Here is a 25804-nt window from a genome sequence, read left to right on the forward strand (position 1 = left end):
ATAACACCACTACAAAGCATCAGTCAGTCAATGGACTACTGACACATATTTTTGAAGTTGCATGAACTCTTAACACAAGCTCCCTGCACGTAAAATGATCACATTGAGGAAGGTTTGGAAACATTTATGGATGATTTCGATTTGATAAAGTAGTCTCGAAATGCCGGACTGGGTGTCATCGGCATTATTGTGATGTCACGACACAGAGCGAAATTTGCTGACGTCATGTAATATTAAGACTAGGTATAATGGCATTGTTTATAACAAAACATTAGCAAGAGTGCTGCTAGAATTTCATCAAGCTGTGCTTGTATGTGGCAGCTGCAGTGATAACAAGAACGAAACGAGACAGTGCCTTGAGATGTGATGATGCACCCACCTTCTAGATACCGATACCGCAACTGGTTCATGGACACAAGTACCACAGTAAATTATTTAGGGTGTTCTGGTGCTTTCCAGTATTTTTTAAAGGTTTAGAGGGGCTGGATCTTTTATTTAATGCAATATAATGACTAGTTGAAAATGTAATGCCAGTACTCCCTTTCAATGTTATTAGAGAAAGACAGGCTGAATAATTAATATTGATGAGAAGTTGTTTCTCAAAAGCCTGTTTTATGCAGGACCTATGGGCATAAAGATTTATAATTTTGTAAGTTAATGAACTAAAGCCCAACTAGCCTAAGGCTCAGGATCCAGACACCATAGAAATAATTGTGTAATGGCTGCAATACAAAATAAACAAAACATCACGAGATGAAACAGTATTGTGGCCATAAATATGCTTAGAGCTTTTGTTCTCTGTACTTCTTTTTCCAGTCAAAATACACTGATAAGTTTGTGTGTGCACTGCCTAGATTACAAAAAGTCCAAGCCTTCAAACTGAAACTCTTTGGGAGATGGTTCGCAACTGCTTTTTCTTTTAAAACTCACCTGATAACTGTGCTATTACTGCTGGAACAGGACCTGACGCTGTCAACCCGTTTAATTTTGTTGAGCGCACGGTTCATCTTTTCCAGCTCATCAATTCGAGTCCCGAGGCTGTCGGTCACCTTGCAGAGTTCCTTGACAGCCCCAACATTTTCCATGAAAATGCGCTCCTGTGAAATAGAGAAAACATTGAGGACAAGATTGCTGTGCTACTGAGGCATCTGCCACTTAACTGCAAGAGAAAAGCAGGACTACTAGTTACATAACCAATCTGCTGTTTAGTATCTTATAACCAACAAATACCATAGTACATGACACTAGACATGACAGTACACCGTCCCTGGTATATGATGGCACAAAGCGGAAAGAGCTCAGTAAAAACAGTGATGCCCTGTAGAAATGGGAGCCAGCTGCCACTGGAAGACCAAAACTTTATACAGTCAAACCTTGAGATTACAAACGTGGATTTTAACACTTATTGGCTATAACAATGTAAATATAAAATTTCTGCTTTTTTGCCAATATCAACATGTATGCTTATAACGAATAACAGATATAATGAAGGTACTTTTGTGTTGGACGTGACTTCATTATAACAAGGTTTGACTGTACTCTGTCCCAACAACATTAAGCAGTGAAAGCTCGAGGTAAAGCCCGTCAACCAGGAGTGGGAACCAGAATAAAAGCTTGTCGCTGTTTATGACTGCACTTCCACCAAGCTCAATGCTAGCTAAATGAAATAATCAGAGAAGGGTTAGCAGCATGCACACAGTGAACAAACACTTCCTTTTCTGCAGCATATAGCCAGTTGTCATTCTTGCTTGGCAGATGCAACCTGTATAGCTTTCACTACACTTTAGAAATTTGGCAAGAAGGAGTACAAATGGCTTCTAATCCTATCGCAGGGCTTCTGCGAAGTTTACCTCATCTATTAGTGCCCTTCATTCTCTGGTGCTGCACTAAATTTTACTGGGGTAATGTATATGTTTATCTGCAACATCTGTAGGACATCCATGTCCTAGCAGTGGATATTCACAGGATATTTATAGGACGTCATTGTTGTCACTGGGTTGTGCATTTTTGCTCTACTACAAAAACAAAAGCAAGGGCCATTCTGCTGCTGTTAGGAAAATCGCATTTTGTTACATCCTGACTGTAACTTCAGCTTTCTGATAAACCTTCATATCAAGTTGGGACTTCTTTTGCTACTTTTGGCAGATTTCAGACTCCTTTTTTTCACTGTGGACCTGCAATCCTGCCAACCAGAGGCTGGACTAACGATGGCACAACGAGGCACTGTGCATGCTGATTTAGGAATAATTTTTTTTTTCATAGAGGTTGCCGGAGTACATATGTGACATGTCATGCTTTGAAAAATTGAATTGATGCAAAATTACTTTGTTCAGGTGAAAAAGGTAGCATGATTGTTAATTATTTAATTTCTGGTTCACGATACATTGAGAAACGATGAGGGCAGGCACAAAATGTTTCCCAATACCTCCCAATGCCCCCTCAGCAGGTTAATTAAATATTAAATGTTACACTAGTGCAAAAACACACAGACCAACGAAGAGATGACATCAGGATACACACAAGGCTTTCAAATGGTGTCCTATCATCCTATTTATACTTATCCATGTGTTCCTTTTGCTAACACAATGTCTATGGCCTAACCTAACCTAACTAACTTTGCACAGTGCAGCACAAGCTATGGGTTGCATCAGCGAGCCAAGAAAGCTGTGTCGCTGATGTGCAGTAGACTTCAGTTCAGTGTGGAGTGCCCTCGACTCAGCAAACGTGAGGAGAACCTTTAAGTCAAGGCATGTTTATTACTATGAGGGTAGGCATTACAACTGGTTTTGAACTGAGCACAACTGCTATCTTTTACATGAACCCCCCCAAGCGCATAACAGCACGTCTTGACAGTAGCATCCAAGAGAGTAGAGGCAAGCAACAATTCCTAACCTTGTTGACGACCAGGAAGCCCTCGATACAGTCACCGTTGCCGAGCAGCACATCACCACCGTCACGCACGGCATCAGGAAGAATCTGCTGCACTTCCTGAGCCAACACACCGGTGTCCGACACTTCTTTAAGGCCTGCATGCTCCACATACTCAGGTATGTAGCGGTAGCGATAGATGCGCATGTTTGCCACATTCTTGAGCTGTTCTCTGGTGTCAAGCTGGAAGCAAAATGAAATTGTGTGAAACACTGGCATGACAAATACAGTGAATACTACATAAGCACTGCCATGCAATGTCAAGATTTTACATGATCTTTTTAATCACAGTGTTTTCATTATGGCTCTTCTTCAAGTAATATTTGTACTGCTACACCTAAATGTTTATTTGTGCATGTATCTAGTGGTATATAGTTTTAAAATATAGTACATTGTTTTACATCATATATGTTGTGTTTTTAAAGATTGTCTAATATCTTAATTGGAATAACTGCGCTTCTTTGTACTGGAAATGAGCTCGCTTCTTCCCATGTGTTCTTGTTACAGAGAGGTTGTTTTGGTGCTCCTAATAGACATACTATATCTTTTTTCCAACCGTAACCTCACCCTCACCCTCCCTCACCTATTCAATGCCCTGTTTAAAGCCTGTAAGGTACTACAGACATCCATGTTTAGAGATCTGTGCCTTGAAGATTCAATTAATCAGCCACGAAAGGCAAGCATTCCAATGTACTTAATGGAATGTTATACAATATTGCACCGAGTGAAGTATGAACTCCAGCCAGAATGAAGGTATCTCAAACTGCGTTTTTTTTCGGCTGAATTCAACTGTGTGTTAGTATGTATGGGTGGCAGCAAACGGTTAGAAAATGTGGATCTCGTGTAAAAACAATTTTCACGTAATACTGGCGGACAACTTGGAAAAAGACGGTGGATTAGATTGAGATGATGACATGTACTATGAGCACAAATTCAAACACGAACAATTCCAAAACTACTTCAATGTGTTGTTCCGCTTCCAGCTTCACCTGCAACACTTGGCTTAATTCCAACTGCAAGACATACACTTTAAGGCTAATCCATGCTAATTTAAGAAACTGGCTACAGGGTTATTACAAGCCGCACTTCCATGTAATTATGTGGAACAGGCGTTCTGATCAGTTATTTCCTGTTCAAGTTTCAGTTTATGGGGATGGTACATGTGCACAAAATATCTTCCTCACTGCCTTGCTCTAGTGCTTTACGTCTGAAAGCAACTGTACAAAAACAAATAAAACCTCAGCATAACATACCCTATTTTCTGGTCTATAAATCGCACCTTTGTATAGGTCGCACCCCCCTCAGAACAGCAGTTTTCCCGAAAAAAAAAAGAAGAATGTATATAAGTCGCACCAGTGTATAAGATGCACCAGTGTATAAGATGCACCAGTTCATAGGGTAAGCGATATAAAAAAAATTACAGTGACATCTCACTTCATGAACGCGGGTCACGCGCAAGTGTATGGGTGCCATTCCTATATAATTATGATAGCAATGATATAGACACTCCAAGTGCATTTCTGCTGTCGTGGTCGCCGCAACGTTCCATATAAAGTCCAAGAGCGCTAACATTGTTCCCGTGTGCCATATGCTGTATGTGCGAGTGAAAGTGTGCAACGGTGATCCGAATCGCACACAAGGGAGGAAAGTGGGAAGGCAGCGCGGAAGGGAGGGGTGAGGGGGCGCGTAGGCGGTGGCTTGTACTATGGTAGTAACTGCGTAGTTTGCGCAGCGGGGCGCACTGTATCTTGAAAGCGATCCGCAGATGCAACAACTTTGGGATCGGTCGACACGCGGTCGGTCTGCGGCCGCTTTCATTGCTACTCTGTCCTTCTCGCATGGTGCTCGGCAACTCGATCACAAGACGAACCCAGTACCTCATAGCACACACGCAACCCGTAGCAACTGCCAGAGGAAGTCAACCCAGCGCGCTTCGCGTGGCCATAGCAACCACTCCAATTTTGACAGCAGTTTTCCCAGGGGGGAAAAAAAAAAACGTTATTAAGGCACCGTTTTATAAGACACACCGCCAAAAAATGCAGAAAAGAAACGGGACTTATACACCGGAAAATACGGTAATGCAAGCAATATGAATATGCAGCAATTGGACGTTATTTGCAAGCAGCTATATTACTACCATTAAACGTCAGCTTATCCTCAGCCTCAGTCTATTTTTGAATGAAATATTCTCTAAGAACTTAGCGCTTGCCGTTTCCTCATATGTCTGCTACCGTAAATCTATAGATGGCCCCTTGTATAGTGCACAACGCAAGAAAATTGAACATTTCAGACAGCAAGAATTAGTGTTAATCCACTGCTACATAATATGATCATATATGCGGTATGCTTAGCCTCTCATGGCAAAAGAATGGCAGCAAAATGCGAGAACACAACCAGAGCACAGGAAACACATGCACACCTTACCTCAACAACATCTGACTTTGCCCGTTCATCGGATGGCTGAATGAGATGGCCTGACAGCAATATATTTCCATTAACAACCAGCTTCTCATCAGTTCTTTCTGTGTTTATTCCTACAGGGCCCTGCAACAAGGGAACATTCATACATGCAGTCACTCTGTAATGGGAACGATGTCAAATAGTAGCGTGACTCTGTACAAACTTTTCTCCACAAGGTTAAACTTATAATTAAGTAATTCTGCATTGCAACTCAGCTAGTCTGTACTATTGTTTACGTTGGTGTTTCACCTTGAGTACTTAAGTGTGAGGGAGAGAGAAAACAAGGAAAGGCAGAAAGGTTAACCAGACAGACGTCCGGTTGGCTACTCTACACAGGGGTAAGAGCATGAGGTATTGAAGGAAAGAAGGAGAAGGCAAAAGCAGAAAGAGAGTTCATGTGCACATTAGTAAACATGAGGTGTCAAGAAATGTCTTTTCAGGTGCGTTGATTTTAGTGAAAGCCATTAGAACATGCATAGCTTTCTGGGTTGATGAAGGGTGAGGGCATGCACCTAGGATCTTTGCCAATGTTGTGTTACAGACGGACAAGATATTCCCACGAGACCAGCTGCAAATGTACTGTTGCATAACTGAAAGCTTAAAGCACCTACCATATGGTAGATGGCGTCGTGCGTCGATCCCTTTTGCCAGGTTAACTCCATGTCACTTTCAAACTGGCCAGGGTTGGAGGCCTGCAATGTGTTTGGTTGACAACATATTTTGCCATTCATCATTGCACAAGATTCAACAAGCAGAAAAACTGGTAACTTAAACACAAGAAGCATTTGACTCGGACTAATGCTGTCTAGGTTGGAATGGTTTCTGCGATACACATACATAAAGAAGTCAAACCAGACACTGCGAACATGGCTGTAACTGTAAGAACCACCATAAATAAAAGCGTTGGCTGTAGTTCATAACATCAGCAGTCAGTGAAAGTGAACTTACTCGCACAATGATTTTTTGAGAGGACTGCGCCGCGATGGTGTAGACGGCATCACCACAGTGGGCACATAAGCTGACCACCAGGTAGAAATAGCGCTGGTCTGGGTTTGGCTTTCCCTTCTTGCGCATGTTGTTGGATGTTGTTTCGCTGAAGTGCAGCCTCCCTATTGTGCGCTTCACAGCCTGGTTATTGCTCAAGTCGACCCTGCAGTAGTGCCAACAGTACCACTGTTATTATGAAGTTTTCATCTAGAAGAATTTAGAATAAAACTACATTGCTTCATGCTAATTCTTAGTACTATATAAACTATATGTTCATGAGTAAATATAAGAGAAAAAAGATAGAGATAGCAGCTACACAAACTACACTTGAGCTGCTGTATTATAGGGGTAGGTGAGCATAGGTACAAGCTTAATGAAGGTTGCAGTTTAAAAAAATGTTTAATTTTTTGCTTAAGGAACTGTAACAGAAAAATCCGACTGTAACACAGACAAAAACAAGTTGACAAATATGGTTATCCCTGGCTAACCAATTTTGGGCAATTCTCGCAAATGAGCACATGCTTTGAAATACTGGTGGTGCGTGACTTGACACTGCCGTGACATCAGCACTGCGCTCGGTCAGTGCTTAGGAGGGAGACAACCTGAGACGCCATCGAGAGTTGATGGCTCCCCTGCTTCTGTGGAAGTCAAGCGTTTACTTTGAGAGAGACCATTGATTTTCAGCGGCTACAGATTCCCTTTCTTCAGCACACCAACAAAAATGCCAACACCGAACAACACCACCACACTTTAGCGAATCAAAGAGCTGGATTATTAAGAGAGGAGAGGGGAGGCTAAACCATAGCCTCTGAGGATCTCGAGAAGCACATATTGACAACAGAGTATAATTTTCCTCCCTCGCATGGGTGAGTCATACTAAGGTTCCTGTAGATAAATCAACTTACGTGGCACATGACAGATGACTTGACCCGCATTTATCAAACCCTTGTATGCTCATATGGGTTCAGTATTGTGTAGCCAATCTTGTAATCTAGGTGCATATGATTCGGTGCCACTCCACGCCACATTGAGCCATGCTGGCCACTTGTGCCCTCCTCTTGCCAACATCTCGCATATTATGCAACTTGGGGTTTGATGCTCTTAAACCATGAATCAATTAGGATGGTGCAGGTGCATGATAAGTTGGCCTTACCACATTGTTCTATCTGCGTTTGGCATTCTGAATTGCTAGCCAGAAATTTTACACCACCTAAAGAATGCACTCACCAGTTTCTAGAAAAATAAAAGAGTGTTTATTATGTAAGTAAATACCAAATTTCAAAATTATTCAGTCCTCGATGTTGTAATATATCCTGTAAAATGCTTAATTAAACAGCTAATTCAATTTTTTTTGTTAATTCCATGTTCCTAGAATTTATGAGCTGTGCCAACCTGGCCAAATATAGTAATTTTCATAGCAGTTATAGCCTACTTTAAGTAATCCTGCTAAACTTGCTCATAAACACATGGCAGCAGTGTGTTATACATAAAAGCACAAAATTAGAGGTAACATATTATTGTATACGTATATGGGATTATATGTATATGTATATGGGATAGATTCTTTTGAATAAATAAAAAGTAAACATTTTCTTGATAAGCACAGATTTAGTCCAACATAAGAAAGAATCCAGACCCTAAAAGTAAGACAATGCAAAACATCATCAAATACATTTAAAATTTATGACACACCTATGAACGAAGTTGATAACTATTGGTGATACATTTCTGCAATGATATAATTATCTCTGCTATCATATTTACTCACGGAAGAGGATAGAAAGGCTTTTTGGTGCGATCAGCTTGTGACTGTTCCACCTTGATGGTCTGCGATGGTGACTCCCTCTGCATGACCGGGGCACATTTGAGACACACGAATTAGCTTTATTGCAATTCTCACACAAAGTCTCAACCCTGAGCTTCAGCAAAATTTTAATTAAACGCCAGTAATGTTCAACATGGAACATTTCTTGCTTATATCTGGCTAGTATAAAATGACACTCAGGATCAAGTCCCTTACAGCAATGTAAATGTTCGCAAATATATTTGCTGTAAATCAGTCCAGAGAATGTCAACCACGGTGCTGCTCGTTGCCACTCCTGTAACCTTGCGTTCCAGCTTATTGCATCAACAAAAAAGCAAAGTGACAAGTTATTCAGCACAGTGTAAAGTAAAAAGTGGTGGTGCAGTGGTTACGATGCAGGTCCCTCTGTTTGGCTACCTGTAAGTCAAGGCAGGCTCCTTATAAAAGGTGGAACGAATACCAGTAAGACCTTACAGCATACTACTAGCAGCACAGAGATGATTGCTTCATTAACAGCGCATTTAACTTTTTTTTCTTTTCAAGCATGAAAGCTTCAAGTGTGCTGTATGTGACTGGCATAGAAGCAGTAATGTGCTCATGCACCCGTACTCTATCTGGAGAAATATGGCTGCAATGTTCAACAACAGCGTAAAATGTTGAAAAATCGGGCTTCATTTACTGTGGGAAAAGCGTCTTGCAAAAGGTTAGTTGGTTCGAAGCTGGCACTCTGGAACAGTGAAAGCTCTACTGGCTCCTATCATGGCCCAGATTAATAAACCAATCAGTCTCAGATTCCAACAGTCATTGGTTTTCATTGGCAGTTCAGTAACATTACATTCAAGGCATGTTTGAAACTGCTTGCAGCATTCAATAAGAAAATATTTGCTGGAAGAGCGTTCCATTCTTCACAATAAGCCCATGTGGCAGTGAAAAGAAATAACAGGATTCTCTCACATACCCTGCGTGAAATAGGAGCTCTTGTAAGTGCTTCATTTCTCGTGTTTGATCCCAAGTTTTCAAGGTAAACAGGCACACACTGTAGTTTCGGTTAAAGTCTCAATGCCCATTAGTGTGTTTTTCCTTCTCTCCCATCAGCCATGGTTTTACAAGGTGTTATTCTATGTGTGTAATAAAATTCCAGTACACCCTGGCCTTTAGACCTATTTTACTCCATGATGCCAGAGAGACATGGCGGTGTTGACAACAGGCAATGGCATGACTGCTGCCTACCACTGCTAAAGCATATGGAGCCTAGTACTTCCAACCACACTCTAAGCTGCTTGAACACAGTATTTTTTTCCTGTACTTATTGATCTACTATGCATCAAACGCACCAAAATGTGCAAGAAAAAAGAAAACTAAGCTTTCTTATCACAATGAGAAAAGCTCTATAAAGAATAGAGCTTGCATTTCAAAGCTTTTGTTATGGTAGTGCCATCTCCAACTATCCATCAATGCAGCAATTGTCTCGTTATCACACTATAGTTATATTGTTATAATTAGTGGCATGCCTCAGATCTGGCCAATAAGGAAATGCTCTTACGTAAGAGAAGCTTTGTCAATACCAGCCAAGATCACTGCAGTATTTAGTGCAGTGATTTCACTGGAATGAACAGCTGACACTGCCCAATCAGGTAGCCGGTCATTACATGCTTAAGTACGCTGCAATGCGCTAGTGACATTGCAGTGTCTCTGTATGCAAAATTGGAAGATGTCTATACCTTGACACCAAAGAAATGCAGGTAGAAGGCATCAATCTTTTGCAGACGTCCATCGGGGACCTTGACATAGGCAGGATCCCCGAAAGCTTGCACGTGCACAGTGACCTGGAAGTGGTTTTTCTTCTGGCAAACATGCGCCTCATCTGCAGCACTGAAGTTGAAGCCCTTGTCAGCATCGGCTCGAAACACAACTTGCTGCCTGCGAGTGGTACACACACCATGTACCATTGTGTGCATGACAGTGAGGGGACGGGGACATTTAAATATCAAAGGCATACGTATGTGCGTGCATGCGTGTGTGTGTACATGTGTGTTTATGCATGTACATACATATTTAGTATTTGTGTGTGTGTGTGTGTGTGTGTGTGTGTGTGTGTGTGTGTGTGTGTGTGTGTGTATGCATGCATGCATGCACATACATATATGCACATACATATTTAGCATGTCTGTGGCTGTGCAGTTGAGGCACATAGTGAATACATGTCTTTCTCTGATTATACATGACAATATAGAATGTGATGTGTGATCTACTTGTATACGCTTCCCAGTCATGAAAAAGGGCTATACGTGCCGACCATGAAGGCGGTACAGCATTGCACAATTTCTACATAGCATTAGCTGCTATGAGAAAAATACAGCGGATGTATTCGTGCTCATATACTCACAGTGGTTGGAGAGTCCTGTCATGGAGTGGGAGCCACGTGTGCTCCTGGAAGTTTTGGAAGCTAATGCAGGGCACATTGGAGTCTGCGAAGCCACTCCCGTCGAGCGAACTACCGCCTGCAGCAGCATCATAGCTGCACTCATCATCCACGAGGGACAGTGAAGGTGCTGCACCATCGGATGCCGCGGCTGCTGTTGCTGCTGATGATGCCGCTGCTGTAACTGCAGGCCCAGCTGCATGTATGGAATTTACCATCATGGACAAAATGCGAGCAGGGCCATTTAAACACGAATAGAGAACGTTATAAATTTGTTGATACATTTTGTGACTGGCCTTATGCATCACCACACCTGAAGAGGTACAGTACCATGGTAGGGGACCTGACAGGTCTACACATGTCGCATGTGTTGAAGCCCTCAATAAGGCAAAATATTTGTGCTGGACTAAACTACACATTATTCAAAGCAGGTTCTGAAGATGCGTGTTAAAAAAATCCATTTATCTTCACCTGAAGACTTCACTTTCAGCCTGCCCCCAGGGTATGTTTTGCAAGTAAAATACATGCCTTAAGCTGTGCACACCATGCCACTGCATGTGCAACATGTGCATGCAATGAATGTAAGCATAGTGTAATCCATCGGAACAGCTGCAATATGCTGTGCCACCATGACTTCCAGAGACCACAGCAGTAACTATTATTAAAGGGACACTAAAGGCAAATACTAAGTCAAGCTAAAGTGATGCATTAGTGCACGAGTATCTCTAAAGCGTCAATATTATCGCGAGCAGAGCCTTAGTAATAGAGAAATTAAGGTAAATGCAGGACATGATTAGCAACTCCCCCGGGACATTCAAGTACTCGCCCGATGACGAAGGCACTCCTCATTTAAATTCTGTCACTAGTACTGAACCACTCGTTATAAAACATCATTGTACTGTATTATAAGAAGAAATAAAATACTACTTCACCAGTTCTATTACACTTTTACAAAAAAGAACTAACTGACATTACACCGTTGTCAACAACACGGGCGGTTAAAAGGTTTCGCGTTCGCTCGACTCTGCGCCGCCCACACTTTCGCGTTTCAGTTTTTCTGTTATCGTGTAGTGTTGCGCTTGTTTTTCTGGCTCGCGAACCTCGCACTAACTGTAAGTAGCAGAGAATTCCACTTGCATGCGACGTCGTGGAATGCCCGAACGGTCTACGCCACTTTACCAAAATCAGTTGCAGCGGCGCACCGTACCGCCATCTGTCGGGCGCCGTTACACTCACCAACGGCAGAAAATTGCGTATGCAACGTCACCACTCCTCGGTTGGCGTGGCGGGTGACTTGAATTGCAATAAAGGTATTTGGACCCTTCAGATCCAATTTTTTCGTAAACTAAGTCTTTTCTTTGCACGAGACAAGCGTTTTGAGGTTTATGGAAAGGTATTTAAATAGTCCACGTCGACTTAGTATTTTCCTTTAGTGTCCCTTTAAAAGAATAAGCCACAGTAATGAAATGATGTTTTCTGCCCCCCAAAATTCACAAATGGTTATCGTTTAAACTGCACATAAAAGTGATCACATTTATATATTTGCTGCTTTTGCTGCCATGCTAAAGCTAAAACAAAGGCAGTGGCCTGTAAATTAAAGAAAATGGCAGCTTAGCTGTGGCATCGGATTGGTTAATTGCAATGACCCATGCATGACATAGAAGGTTGATTGGCAGGTGTGCTTCGACACGTACATTTCGTGCTATTGTTTTATGCCTCTGCTAGATGCCATTGCTGATGTGATAACACATGGCCCAGCATCAAGAATGCCACTTGACCGACACACATGCCTACGGCTCATGTGCAAGACATGCCATGCGGGTCAGCCTAATTCACTACTGCCAATATTACGGTTGAATATTTACAGTCAAGGCTACCGACCAACGACTCTCAGGTTAAGCTTCTGAAATTATGGATAAGTTCCCAAAGCAACACAACGCTGCGGGAGACACTATTGGAGGGCTCCGACTCTTGTCACCTGGGACAATTTAATGTGAACCAAACACTCAGTAGACAAGCTTTTTGCATTGTGCTGTTGCTGAAATGCAGCCGCCGCAACTGGAACTCGTATCAAAGACCACGTTCTCAGCAGCAAAAAGTCATAGCTACCAAGCCGCTGCGATGTGTCAAGAAGTGAAAGTTAAATGTGGCTAGCACGAGTGACTTCTCACCTTCTTGCTTAGGTGGGAACTGCAGTTGTGCATTGCAACGTAAAATTATGACCAAGGAAATGTGGTGGTGATTTATTACAGGATCAATGTAGATACTAATATGTGATAAGGTTGACAAAGCTTATTTCGTCAAGCAAGTAAAATTTTTTTGTATAGTTCTTCACTGTAGCGATGCTCATGATAAATGTAAAAGATAGAAAACTAGCTAGCTTATATTTTTGCCCTTTGTTATAGAGGTCATTTCTTAGAAAAGGCATTCATTCTGAATGCATTGGAATGAACAGGTTAAAGAGATATGAAAGGCAGACACCAAATAATAAGGGCACTTTCAAGTGTGCTTAAAGTCAATGCTTGACTTTGAACGTGCTTTGCTCTCATGCTTTGATAATGCTTGAAATGCTCAATGCCAATTGGCTTCAATAAAAAAAAAGGAAATATCCCGTGCAACAGCTAGGGCTATCAGACTTCGACGGAAATCACTCTTTCAACCATTCTCCAGCTTTATCCTGTGGAAATATTGGGAGAAAAAAAAAAGAGTCAATTTTTGTTTTCCAATTACAGAGTTCTCCTTTCTTATTCATGTTATGACTAATTCCTCTGATAGAGGAACTAAAGGTCATATATTGTAAGGAATCTTTTCCGCTGGTTGTAATAGCTTCTTATCATACTCGCATATTGGCACCGGCCGCTGACCAGCCAATGCCCATAATAGTATGGATGCAGCTTGATTTGAGCCAGTCATGAAAGGCAAAAGGAAGGGAAAATGAAAAGATTCGTTACAAAGTACAAGCCTAACATAATTCTTCCTTTTTCTATATTTTCCTTGCTTAGTGCCATCTGGAACTGTAAGCTCACAAATTAGTGTTTTTTTGCTAGTTTTTTTTCACAGCACATAGAAACCCCTACAGTAGAACATCAGAAAAGCAGTGCAGTACCTGGTTCCTGTTTCACTTGCACGAGGCCATTGGATTGACTCGCATCCGACAGTCGTCTTCGCTTAGGATTTGAGCTACCAGAGCAGTCGGGAATCTCTTCACGCATGAAATCATCTCGGCTGGTAGAAAGAGCAAGAAGACGAAAATGTCAAGTACTGTTTAGTTTAAGAACAAAAGTAGGCAAATAGAAGGGCTACACACTTCAGGATTACTTGTAGGACACCCTGCAATAGTTTCAGTGTTCTAATCAAAAGCAGCATAACAATTATAATTGTGCACCACTGATAACCTAAATTCCATTAGAGATTATCACAGGAAGTTGCTGGAATAGCAAGAAGAAGAAGAGAGAGAGAAGAAAAAAAATACGAAGAAGAAAAATAAGTTAGAATAATGCTAGTGTAATATATTTGTTCTGATGTGAATATTTTAAAGTTCTGCTGTGATAAATCATGGAACGCGATTCCACCTCATCATATGGAATATTTAAGAGACAAACATTACTTGCTCAACAAACTGGAGTTACCAGTTAGCTAATTAACAATGCTCTACAAATAATCTTTTAAATTATTACTTTACTTCTGGGTGTATACTGTGACATTCAAACTAGGCAGTTATGACATCATGTCTATTTAGCAAAAAACCCTGAGACAAGTGTCAGTTTCAGGCTATCAATTACCGATATATGCCATGAAATAGACTGGTGCACTCATCCATACCTAGTTGCACGCCCTTTGCATGGGCACTTGAGTCTGCACCTGGTTGTATGCCTTTGCTTAGCAACTGTGCATGGGGGCATGATACGTGTGATTCACTTTCACAGAAGTTACCTGAGAGTATAGTAAAACTTGATGTACTCACCCCAAGTCCTCCAGATCTTGAAGGTGTGCCTGCTGTTGGAGGAACCTGAAACACAAAGGGAAGCTTCTTGGTCCCTTCTATTTCACCAACTAACTCCACACTACAGCATACCATGCACTACTGAGATTCCAGAGACATTGATAGCAGAGCAGCATGTGCATATGTCAGTGACAAGGGGTTATAAAAATGAACAATAACAGAATAATTACGAAATCTAGGCAAAAGACAAACAAACGAAAGAAGCATTACAAGCTACTATACTTTCTTTATCAATTACTTTCATGATCCATTCATTCTGGCTTTCATCTCTGCCCCCAGCACAACACCACACTGCCATTACGTCGGTATTGTTCATGTGGCACGATAGATGAGACAAGAAGAACTGAAGAGAAAAAAAAATGGCCAGAGACAATCTAAATAGCTCATTCCATGAATCTGTGTAGTGTCTAGTTTCCTTGAGTTAAAGATAGACTTTGTGTATTGTACTTTCACACTTGCTTTGGGAAATGCACTAAATATTTAACAAGACATTGAAAAAAGGTACTCAAAAACTAGCTGTGTTGATTGTTGAACCAATCGTGCTTTGTTGAGCGCTAAGCAAATATTGATAGAAGCTTTTGGTTTCCTCTTGTCATTTGCAGCTACAAATTTAAATTATTGCTCCAGTAAAGGCCACTTAGTATGGCCGCACAAAAGAATGAAATAACTAATGAATTTGAGAATACGTATGCCAAATTGCCATTATATAAATGAAGAAAGCTCGAACAGCAACAAGGCCAAAGACTCTCCACAAGTGACAAAACTTTAGAAGCAACTTGGCTAAGTTGACAAGCACCAATCTCCACTTATTGCAAGTGAAACTGACTGTGCTATATATGACAGACAATTAACTAGCCTTAATCAGATGGTGTGAATGACTATGATGTTACAGAAAGCAGGTGCAGTCTTTTAAATGTAGCATCACTGCTGGGATTTCGTTGTTACGTCCTTTACAGCACACCAAGCCTCTGGTCATGATAAGACTGATGCACATGCAATTTTAAAAGAATAATTTAACTACCTAGCTTTCTGCATAACGCTCCTTAATACTACCTCTACAGGAATGTTTCTACATTTTGTTGTAGTGCGACTTTCCTTCACCACAGAAAAAAAAAAAAAAGTTTTCTGTGTGACCTAGCTTATTGTCCTGTGACACAGGTTAGATTCCCATGGCCACTGGTAAGCACATTTTCTTTATCTGTCCTTCAAACCACCACTGAAAGAGCCTGTAATAGATATGTAAGCTGTTCTGTATGGCAAGTGTTACTTCAGCAATGTGGACAAGATAGTATAGAATGAGGGGCTGTGGATGGCAATAGCCAGGCTGTATGGAAATGCACACTCAGAATCAGGCAGCCTTGAACCAGCATCCTCTGACCTACTGCGCACTCACACTTGGGAATGCACTGCTCCTGTGCGCTGAGAGATGGTAGTTACAAAGCCTGCATACTTGGGAGCAATATGAAAGGGAACTATTGGTATGGGCCCAAGACTACAAAATGTCTTAGCTGGAAGGTTTATTATTAACAGTGGCTTTTCTTCAACAGCTGCACTGAATATAATAAGTGCTGCCAGCATGCTGACACTTCTGCAATAATATTGCTTCAATCCCAACACGCTCCTTTTCATATCGGACCAAACTGTACAGGTGGAGTGTGAACAATATAGGTAACAGCGGTATGCAGGATCGCACCTTCTGTAGAGTGGTACAACGGATGACTGTTGAGGAGGCATGCTGAGCATGCTGAGTAACTGTTGCTGTTGCTGCTCACTGTCATTGGCAAGATTACCAGGCAGGAGGTGCAAACCGTGACCACCAGCAGCCCCAGTTGGGTCCCTGGTCTGGAAGCCTCCAGGGGCCTGCTACCAAGTCAGGAGAGTGGGAAGCACATGTGGGATGGTCAGGAAAAATGTTACCACAGTAACTTCTGACTCTGCAGTGTGCATGTCTAAGCACCAATCTTCAATAATAAAGTAACGAGCTTGTTGACCAAGTTAGAGCTTACATATGACACACACAAACACCAAATATGATAAATCTATCAATTCATTAGTCAAACTTTTATTTGCATCCAGGAACAGACTATACTGGTTATAGTGCTTGTATACAAGATTACGTAAGTTCATAATTGATTGTGAAACTGTAATAGCATGATATACAGTTGTGACATGACAAGGTAGCAGGCAGAGCTGCATGAAACACAATTATATTTCGTGCATGCAGTGCATACATCCATGCATAAATACATATTAAAGCGAAGCTTTCTGTGCCTCTTCCTTTGACTTTCTCGCTGCTGTTGGTGGCTGCTGTCTTGCCAAATAGTTCTTACCGAATAGTTATTGTTGAATGCATGGGTCATACTGAAAGTAATGTCGTCATCATGTCGTCGTCGTCATACCATTGTCATCCTTGCTGGCTCATGGTTGCAGTCTTGAAAGATGGACCATTACCGGGCATAGTTCAAACAAACACCAGTTGTAGTGTGAATCAAGGCCAGGTGATGTAGGTAAGCGCAGATATGCGCTCGAACACTAAGATGCCGTCGTCTATCTTTTGTCATCAGTTCTTTGTCATCATCCATTGAGAAAGTGACTCCCCTATCGTCGTCTTATAGTCATCATGCCTTTTTCGTCATGCCGTAGTAGTCACTCCACCTTCGTCATCCTGTCATCGATACACCGTCATCATCATACAGTTGCCATCATCTCAGCATTGTCATACCATCGTCATCCTATAGTCATCATAGCATCATCATCATTCCAGCTTCGTGGTTCCCTCCATCACACCATCGTTGTCACGCCATCATTGTCTTATCGGCAACATTACAACATCGGCATCATGTTATGCCATCATCATACCTTTGTCTTCACTTTTAGCATTGCCAACCAATTGTCATCGTTATTTTATCGTCGTCCTGCCATTGTCATTATTGTACTGTTGTCATGCCGTCGTGGTCGTATTATTGTCAACATTGTCATACAGTTGTTGCCATTACAGAATTGTCATACCTTTTTGGTGATGCTGTTGTCATTATGCCATTTTAGCAACGTCACCGTTTTGTTGTCATACCATTGTCATTATCGCAGCTGCACAATTTCTATCGCCATGCCGTTGTCATAGTGTCATCATACCATCCTCATCATTCTAGCAACTGCATCATGCCATCTTTACGCCATCGTCACACCAATGTCATCATCCCATGGTTGTCATGACATCGTCATTGTCATATTTGCATTGTTGTCATGTTGTCGTGGGTGCTCCATCATCTTCATTTTGCTGTAGTGCTTCTAGTGTCGCCATTCCATTGTTGTCGTTGCATCGTTGTCATAAAGTCATCTTCATGCCGTTGTGATTTTTCTGTCGTTGTCATGCATGGCATGTGCATGATTTAAAGAAACGAATTTATGCTGAGTGAGGCAGTTCCCAGTGCAAATGTGTCCAACTGGGCCATGTGGTCTCTACTTGCAAATTATTGATAAGCAAGAACAACTCTTCCCAAACACCAATGAAAGATCCGCTTAAGCCGATTCCCACAGCGCATGGGATCCGCAACCAATCCAATCCTTTCTGACGCCAATGCAATGGCGACTAGTGCCTCGATGCAAGGTGCCTCAATGCACATGCGAAAGAGGGCGCAGTGCATCGACCACCCTTGCTAAAGAAAGACGGCAGCGACGCTCCGCTTAGGCAGCTTGTAAGAGGAACGTGTTTCTCGCTCCGCTTGTGGTTAAGCGGAGGGAGCATGTGCATTCGCGCTTCCACTCTGCTAAGCTGCTGAGCGGAGCTGTAAAAATGCCAAACTAAATCACTCTTGGATTGGGAAAGGGGACATCAGAAAAAGTAGGCAAAGAGCCAGAAATTGATGCTTATGAACAGGTGGCATAATTCACTGTGCGTTATGAGAACATTGCACAAGGTCGGTTGTCCTGAAGAGCTACATCAGGGATCCTAGCAGCTTTCTTTGAAGGGGGAGCTCAAGGTAATTGTCGCAGTATCATTCGTTTTGTAAGCTATCTGTTGTCCAGTTGTTTAGGGTAGGACGTGGAGGACGTCTTTGGCCGTCAAAGGATTTCTTAACACTTTCCACTGAAGTTCACAAGGAGCTTAGGCAAAGAAAAAAGAAGCCCACCGTGGCACCAAGGTGTGGTGGGGGAGGTTGCTGGTGTTGCACAGAGGCTGCTGACGTTGCCGGGTGGTAGGATAGATGTAGTGGCAGAATCGGAGGAACCTGCCTCGGTGACGACTGCATTACGTGGCCGGAACCGGTCACCTTTGTCCCGTCTGCTGCTGGAGATGAGAAAAAAGACGACTATCAGCGCACTATGAAAAAGTCGAGAATGAAAAGGCAACTCAAAGGACAAACACTGGCTATTGACGGTCGTCAATTACAAGTGCATCACGAATTAAGTACCCTTAAATGTAAAGAACTCTCCAAATTTTCTTTAGTGGCACCCCGTCCTGCCTCTACTTTGACAACACTGCACTAATGAAGTGTACTGTCTTACGAGAAAAGGAGGACCGGTTACCTATTCTACCCATCACAATTAGGTCCTACTCATATCCTGCAAGCTCAAGTCCTCATGAAATCCTCTTTTATCCACTTTCTCAGGATCACTTTTTCCTCGTAGTTTCAGCTAAGTATGTGCACTTCATGCTACCATTTTAACGTGCTTATTTAACCTTAGCGGTACAAGCGCACCACAAGACATGCGTGCAACCTGCGACGTGCGGCACACGTTGCGAGAAAAAAGAATTGCGCTTTTCCAGGGCCAATGAATATTTTCCGATGCCATTACGCCTGTTTGCGGCTCCCACATTTATACGACCGCCTTTGCCTCCTCACCCGTGACGATGCGGACGACGGAAGGGCCACCTGCTTCAAATTCAAGACCAATCTGAAGTATGCGCGCGCACACTTCAGACCGTGGCCGTGTCAATGTTCTAGCGGTTGAACTTTGACACAGTTCGCATCGCTTGTGGTGAGTGAGGGGACAGTGGTCATCATAAGTGTTTTAAGACAAGGACCTCTCCCAGAGATTGCCAACTGTTTTTGTTTTGCGCCAACAGAAACTATTATATGCCTACAAGTTTTCCAACCTCATCACTTTATCTGATTCTTTGCCGCCTTGGACTGTTTATACTTTCACTCGTCAGCCAGGTAGCTACTACCGCTTATATGCCACATGACGTGGATATAATTATCAACATGTTCTGCGTGCTCATGCATGCCCATTGCATGAACACGTGGACTGTTATACTTTCACTCGTCAGCCAGGTAGCTACTACCGGTTATATGCCACGTGACGTGGATATAATTATCAACATGTTCTGCGTGCTCATGCATGCCCATTGCATGAACACGGTCATTATGCGCAGCGGGATGGAGGAGTTTGAAAAGACCGGTACGGCGAACCACTGAAGCGAAATCCCTTATGAGAAATCACCATTGGCCATTCCTCCACCTGGATACAACAACAACACCATCACCACCACCAACAAGAACAACGACAACAACAACAATGATAACAATAAAAATTTGGCAGAGATACTTAAGACTGCTTACGAGAGCATTAACGAGAGTGCGTGAGCATTATACCGTTTGTAGACCTCGGAACGTCATGAACGCGCTCATTTTATGCACTCATGACGTGGCGCCACCTCCTCCCCATTGGATACGTCGTCGTCACGTGCGCAATGACGCACGCACTAGGCCCACCTTTAGTCAGCCAGAACCGTGGAGCCGCCGTCGCGTCGCGGAAGCGTGCTCGATCGTCTCGCACCCCGGAGGCCCCAGTTCGATTCCCACCCAGAGACCGAAATGTACCAAATTTTCTTTTCAATGTAATTAATTTACTTTGTTTACAGGAACCTCTCTGAGAAATTTGACGTCAATCCGAGCATTTTGACGTGTTTTTACTCTTTGCGCCGTCGGCCATTTATGGTACCATCTTTCGGTCGCACCGACTATGACGCATTTCCGCGTAATGGGGCATATAATGCTATCGCATTAATAATAATAATAATAATAATAATAATAATAATAATAATAATAATAATAATAATAATAATAATAATAATAATAATAATAATAGGAGCCGCACTCACCATCTGCGATTGGAGAGAAGGGAGGCTCGGAACCGCTGTCAGGTGGACTCTCCGGAAGTAGGTGCTGCCGGCTACCGTTCCTGGTACGACGAAGCATCCAGTGAGTAACGAAACCCGCTCATGCACAAGATGCCCGAAAGTACATATCAGTAGCGTACCCAGGATCTCTGCCAGGGGGGGGGGGGGGGGGGGGGGGTTGACAGTTTGCCAATACCATCTATATAGCACTAATTTCAATTTCTTCACGGGAAATTGTCAAAAAAATGCACTTTTTGTGAGTGTGCAGACGATTGCGCGTCTTACATCTTAGTTGCAGTACTCAAATGCGCAAGGAAAGAAAAGGGATTAAACAAAAGAGGGGGGTTAAGTCGGCTTCAGGGCGGGGGGGGGGGGGGGGTTATAACCCCCCCCCCCCCCCCCCGTCGGTGCGCCACTGGTACATATGTATTTATGAAATTCATATTGCGGTCCTGCATTCACAGTTTATCCAGGAAATATCGCATACACCGGGTGCTTCTGGGACGACTGGCTTCAAATCACAAAAATGTGGGATTCGACGAAATATAACTTTTGCCAGGCCGAAGCTTCAATGACTGACCTTGAAAATTATGCGAGAATCAAAAATTTACCAAACATGCACTATGCTCAATTAATAACTGTAGCGACATGTTAAAACGGCGAAACTGAAGCCGGAGAATGTTCAAATGGTCAAGGCAAATCGACTTCTTGAGAATCCTTAGACTAGTACCACTTTCGTAGAAATGCACTGACGTTATTTTCCCACAGACCCATACTCAAGCACTGCTGGACAATGCTACAAGGAACGCCAATATACTTCGTCGCCAATCTTTAGGGAAAATATATTATAGCTGGTATTAGTAGCAGGGCTCCTAATGAGGTGCCATGTCTTGTTTCACGTCGAGTTCTCTATGTTTTAAGACTTGGATACAGCCGTTAACTGAAACACCATGCAAAGCAGCAGTTGATATTGGTATCGATTATGAACGGCACTTTCCCACGAAGCTCTCTCGAAAGAGTTGTATGCGTGACAAAATTAAACGTTCAAGGCGCCAATGTACCGAATAAACAAACAAATACTCTATGTTCACAGTTAAAATGTAGCAAAAACAGGCCTATTGCTCGGTGCGCTTGTCCAATGTATAGCGCCCAAAACTGCAAGCTGGTTTCGCCGCATCAAGACTACCAATGTGGCAAAGCGCTTCTTTACCGAGAGGAAGCGTTTGTGACTGACTGTATTGGAATGGTAAAGCGAGGTTGATTTACTAGCTGGAGTCGTCCGCTCGCCAGATGCGTTGACTCATACCTGGCTGAACTAACAAGTTCATAACGCTCATTTTAAAGAGCAGGATAGGGAGTACTTAAAATGATCCAAAGAGACGATGCCCATTGACCGAGATCTACAGCAATGAACTTGTGCTTAATTTCCCCGACCTATTCAGTCATAAGAATTGCATATAAAAAAAAGGAAAAAAAGAAAACATTCAGGTTTGTGCAAGTAATATAGTTTGCACATAGCTCTGCCTGCGCGCGTGTTTACGGGGAGCCGTTCTTTCGTTCTTCATTTGTATTAACAAGCGAGGCCTAAATGAATTCTGGGGTTTTACGTGCCAAAACACGATTTGATTACGAGGCACGCCGTAGTGGGGGACTCCGGAATAATTTTGACCACCGGGGGATCTTTAACGTGCCCCAATGCACGGGACACGGGCGTTATAGCATTTAACGTCTCGCGTTTTCACTAAAGTGAGCATCTCCTCTCTGTCTGTAGATCCTCCATGTGACTATACGGTAATAGATACCAGATAATGAACACTCTTACAGGTTATATCAAATGCGCATTATAATAATAATAATAATAATAATAATAATAATAATAATAATAATAATAATAATAATAATAATAATAATAATAATAATAATAATAATAATAATAACAAAGACCAAAGAAAACCACTCGCAAAGAAAGAGCCCGCCTGTGTTGACAACACGTTCTCTCTCTCTCTCTCTTTTTTCTTAATTGCTCACCCGAGTGCTTGGCCGGAGTTTGCCGTAGGCTGGGGTGCGCTGGTGGCGGCCTCTGCCGGCGAGAGAGCGCCGTGCAGCAGAGCGGCCACGGAAGGCAGCGCGTCGCGCTGCCCCAGAGAGCCGAGGCCGGATCCAGCCGGAGTTGGCGGGGCGGGACCGCACGGTCGCTTGCCAGGCGTCGGGGGCTCACCGCTCACCAGCTCATCGTGGAAGTAGCTGCGCAGTTTCGGAAAGAGCGTTGCGATCGCATCATCTGCGCACTCGTACTCGTCGCACTCGTCGAACCCGATCGCGCGAGAGCAATGACAAGGACGCATGCACGCACCAAAGCTGCGGCGATCACCTTACAACGATGCTGTCGGTACAGAAAATAGATTTCGTTACAAGCGATATTTCGTGAAACGCCGAGAGCCCCATAAAACACTAGTGATGGGGAAGGTGTAGCCGAAGAGCGCTGTAGCTCGTAAAACTTGTATTGGAACAATAACGCGCTGGACAGTGGCGACATATACCAGTATTTTATTTTGGAGAACGACGTGCAAGTAGCTTTTAGAGAGCTTTTTTAACAGCGAAGCTGTTTAGGGCAGCCGTAATTTGTGGTGTATATCAAGAAACTACCCAGAAAGAAAATAAAATAAACTTTCTTGCCGAGGCGGGACTCGAACCCGCGCACCACCGGTCCGAAGGCGAGCGTCGTTAGCAGTAGGCTATACAGCCACTATTTTTTTTTTCTTTATTGCATGGGAGCAGTATCTTCAGCAACACAAGAAACAAGGCGCTACAGGTACATATTCAAAAGTCAGGCAAGCATGTGCACGCGTCCAATAAAGGCATCCAGTCCGGCGCTGTTTCTTGAGCAGCGTACACACTACGAACGTAGGCAGCAGATTCCCGAAAAAACGACCGAGTGCTTCGCGGTGGTTCAGCGTGCCTGTCACACATTCTACTGCGCAAAAGAGACTATGTAGACCAAGTACTATGAACATGTCATATGGTGGGTCACAGGGATCTTTAAAAGGTAAGAAACGAATTGTGTATGGTGTGATGTCTAAATCTTTTTTAAGTGTTCTTTGGAGAATGTCCCAGAAGAACACGGCATCCCTGCAATCGACAAAACAGTGATCAATCGTTTCAGCATGTGGACACAAACGGCAGTTTGTAGACCACGGCACGAAACAGCCCGTTTTTTCTAACCAGGTTTTGACAGGAAGGCTATACAGCCACGCTTGCAGAACAAGCATTTATGCGAACCATATGACTGCGTTCGAGCGTCGTCGTCGTCCACAGCTGGCGCGTTCGTACGCTCGTGCTTCCGGAAAATACTGGGCTACGATCGCCCGCTTCGCTGTTTCAAGCGTTGCGCGGCCGAGTGCAAGGTTAAGCTGTTTTTTTTTCTTCTTTTTTTAAGCGAAGTGCCGGCGGTGGTGGTGGTGTCACGCTGAAAAGTGGGCCGATCCTGGCGATAGTGCAGACAAGGTCCAAGCTCAATGTCATATACCCTGTCGTGTGGGCCGATCCTGATGATGGTGCAGAAAGGGTCCAAGCTCAATGGCACATGCCAGGGACAAGAAAGAAAGAAAGAAAGAAAGAAAGAAAGAAAGAAAGAAAAAAGAGACAGACAGAAAGAAATAGAGAGAAAAAAAGGAAGGACAGACAGAAAGAAATAGAGAGAAAAAGGAAATCACGTGCGGCGCACACCCGCATTGGATATGCTACACACGTGATCACGGATCACGTGACAGGCGGGTCACGTGGCACGCGCACGACCAATCAGGTTCGTTTGGTGTGTCGCGAGGAGGAACATGGAAGAAAAGCGGGTTGGCGCACGCTCCTCCGGGCTTTCCTCGCCTCAGATCAGTTTCGGCGAACGGACGGGAAGGCCACGCGTGGTGCGTTCTGCAAAGGAGCAAACTGCGTTTGATGAACGCCGGCCTGAACTCGCTCGGGAAAGGGCTCGTCGTCGACGTGCCGATTCTAGCGTGAGGGCTTCCGTGGCCGACGCTCGCCGTCAGCGAAGAGCCGACGATCCCGAGGCGAGGGCTTCCGAAGCCGAGGCCCGCCGTCAGCGACGATCAGAGGATCCCGAGGCGACGGCTTCCGAACGTTGCCTTGACGAAGGTCAGATATGCACAGACGACAAGCTTCGCTTGCCCCCATTTTCTCGACAGGGGAAGGGCTGGTGAATTTTAAACATTTTTTTTTCAGACGCCATAAGTTTTGTCTACTAAAGCTTTCACCACTCACGCACCTCATAAGGCACCACTCGCAGCCAATACAAACCACTCGGTTTCGGATCAAACGAATAATACTTCGTGTCTCCGAAATCGACAGTATATTTCAAGACCTTCTTAATCCATCACCTTGATGTTCGCCTTTGAGCACAACTTTAACGATGCCTGCGCGTTCGTGCTACGGGCCTATATACAAAGCAGCATCAGCGTCGACGGGATTACCACAGGATGAACTTTTATCTGCGTAAATTCAGTTTCAGTTTATTCTGGCAACCAGGGGCGGATGCAGGTTTTTTCTGAGGGGGGGGGGGGGGGGTCAGCTTCTGTCAATGATGACGATGATGATGATGATGATAGTAGCCTTTATCATTTACCGAAATTCACCGTTTCTGCTCACGATGAACCCGCGTTTTATATGGCTAGAGCAACACCTGTAGCCCGCCGTGGTGGTTCAGTCAGCTCAGGCGTCGCGCTGCTGAGCACGAGATCGCGCGATCGAATCCCGGCCGCGGCGGCCGCATTTCGATAGAGGCGAAATGCAAAAAAGCCCGTGTGCTTGCGTTGTAGTGCACGTTAAAGAACCCCAGGTGGTCAAAATTAATCCGGAGTCTTCCACTACGGCGTGCCTCATAATCAGAACTGGTTTTGGCACGTAAAACCCCAGAAAGAGGAAGAAGCCCTATAGCGAAGCCAGGTATCGGTTTCTCCGAGCTTATAGGAAAAGGACGTTACCCAATACAGCCATGTGCTTGGCGGCTGTGCCTGATAATACAGGTTGTTCAAAACTAAGCTTTATGGCTTTCTTAAAATCAGGCAC

The 25804-nt window shown here is 43.5% G+C and overlaps 1 protein-coding gene across 3 annotated transcripts in view; it reads right to left on the reverse strand.

The window, feature by feature from the left end:
- LOC119450425 (myelin regulatory factor-like protein) overlaps nt 1-25804 on the reverse strand; it is a 127491-nt gene that overhangs the window by 26592 nt on the left and 75095 nt on the right. Inside the window, exons 3-16 of one of the 3 annotated variants that reach the window (XM_037713867.2) lie at nt 22757-22972; nt 20711-20790; nt 18735-18889; nt 16298-16467; nt 14566-14610; nt 13708-13826; nt 10566-10797; nt 9901-10099; nt 8144-8220; nt 6337-6538; nt 6000-6080; nt 5353-5472; nt 2893-3111; nt 931-1097 (exon numbers count right to left, since the gene is read on the reverse strand). In XM_037713867.2, coding sequence (XP_037569795.1) covers nt 931-1097; nt 2893-3111; nt 5353-5472; nt 6000-6080; nt 6337-6538; nt 8144-8220; nt 9901-10099; nt 10566-10797; nt 13708-13826; nt 14566-14610; nt 16298-16467; nt 18735-18889; nt 20711-20790; nt 22757-22972 — 2082 coding nt within the window. Of the gene's footprint in view, nt 1-930; nt 1098-2892; nt 3112-5352; nt 5473-5999; nt 6081-6336; nt 6539-8143; nt 8221-9900; nt 10100-10565; nt 10798-13707; nt 13827-14565; nt 14611-16297; nt 16468-18734; nt 18893-20710; nt 20791-22756; nt 22973-25804 lie in introns of all 3 variants that reach the window. The other 2 variants (XM_037713868.2, XM_037713866.2) reach the window with 2 other exon arrangements.

The sequence above is a fragment of the Dermacentor silvarum genome, chromosome 4 (genome assembly GCF_013339745.2).
Source record: "Dermacentor silvarum isolate Dsil-2018 chromosome 4, BIME_Dsil_1.4, whole genome shotgun sequence".
In the NCBI taxonomy this organism is placed as follows: Eukaryota; Metazoa; Arthropoda; class Arachnida; order Ixodida; family Ixodidae; genus Dermacentor; species Dermacentor silvarum.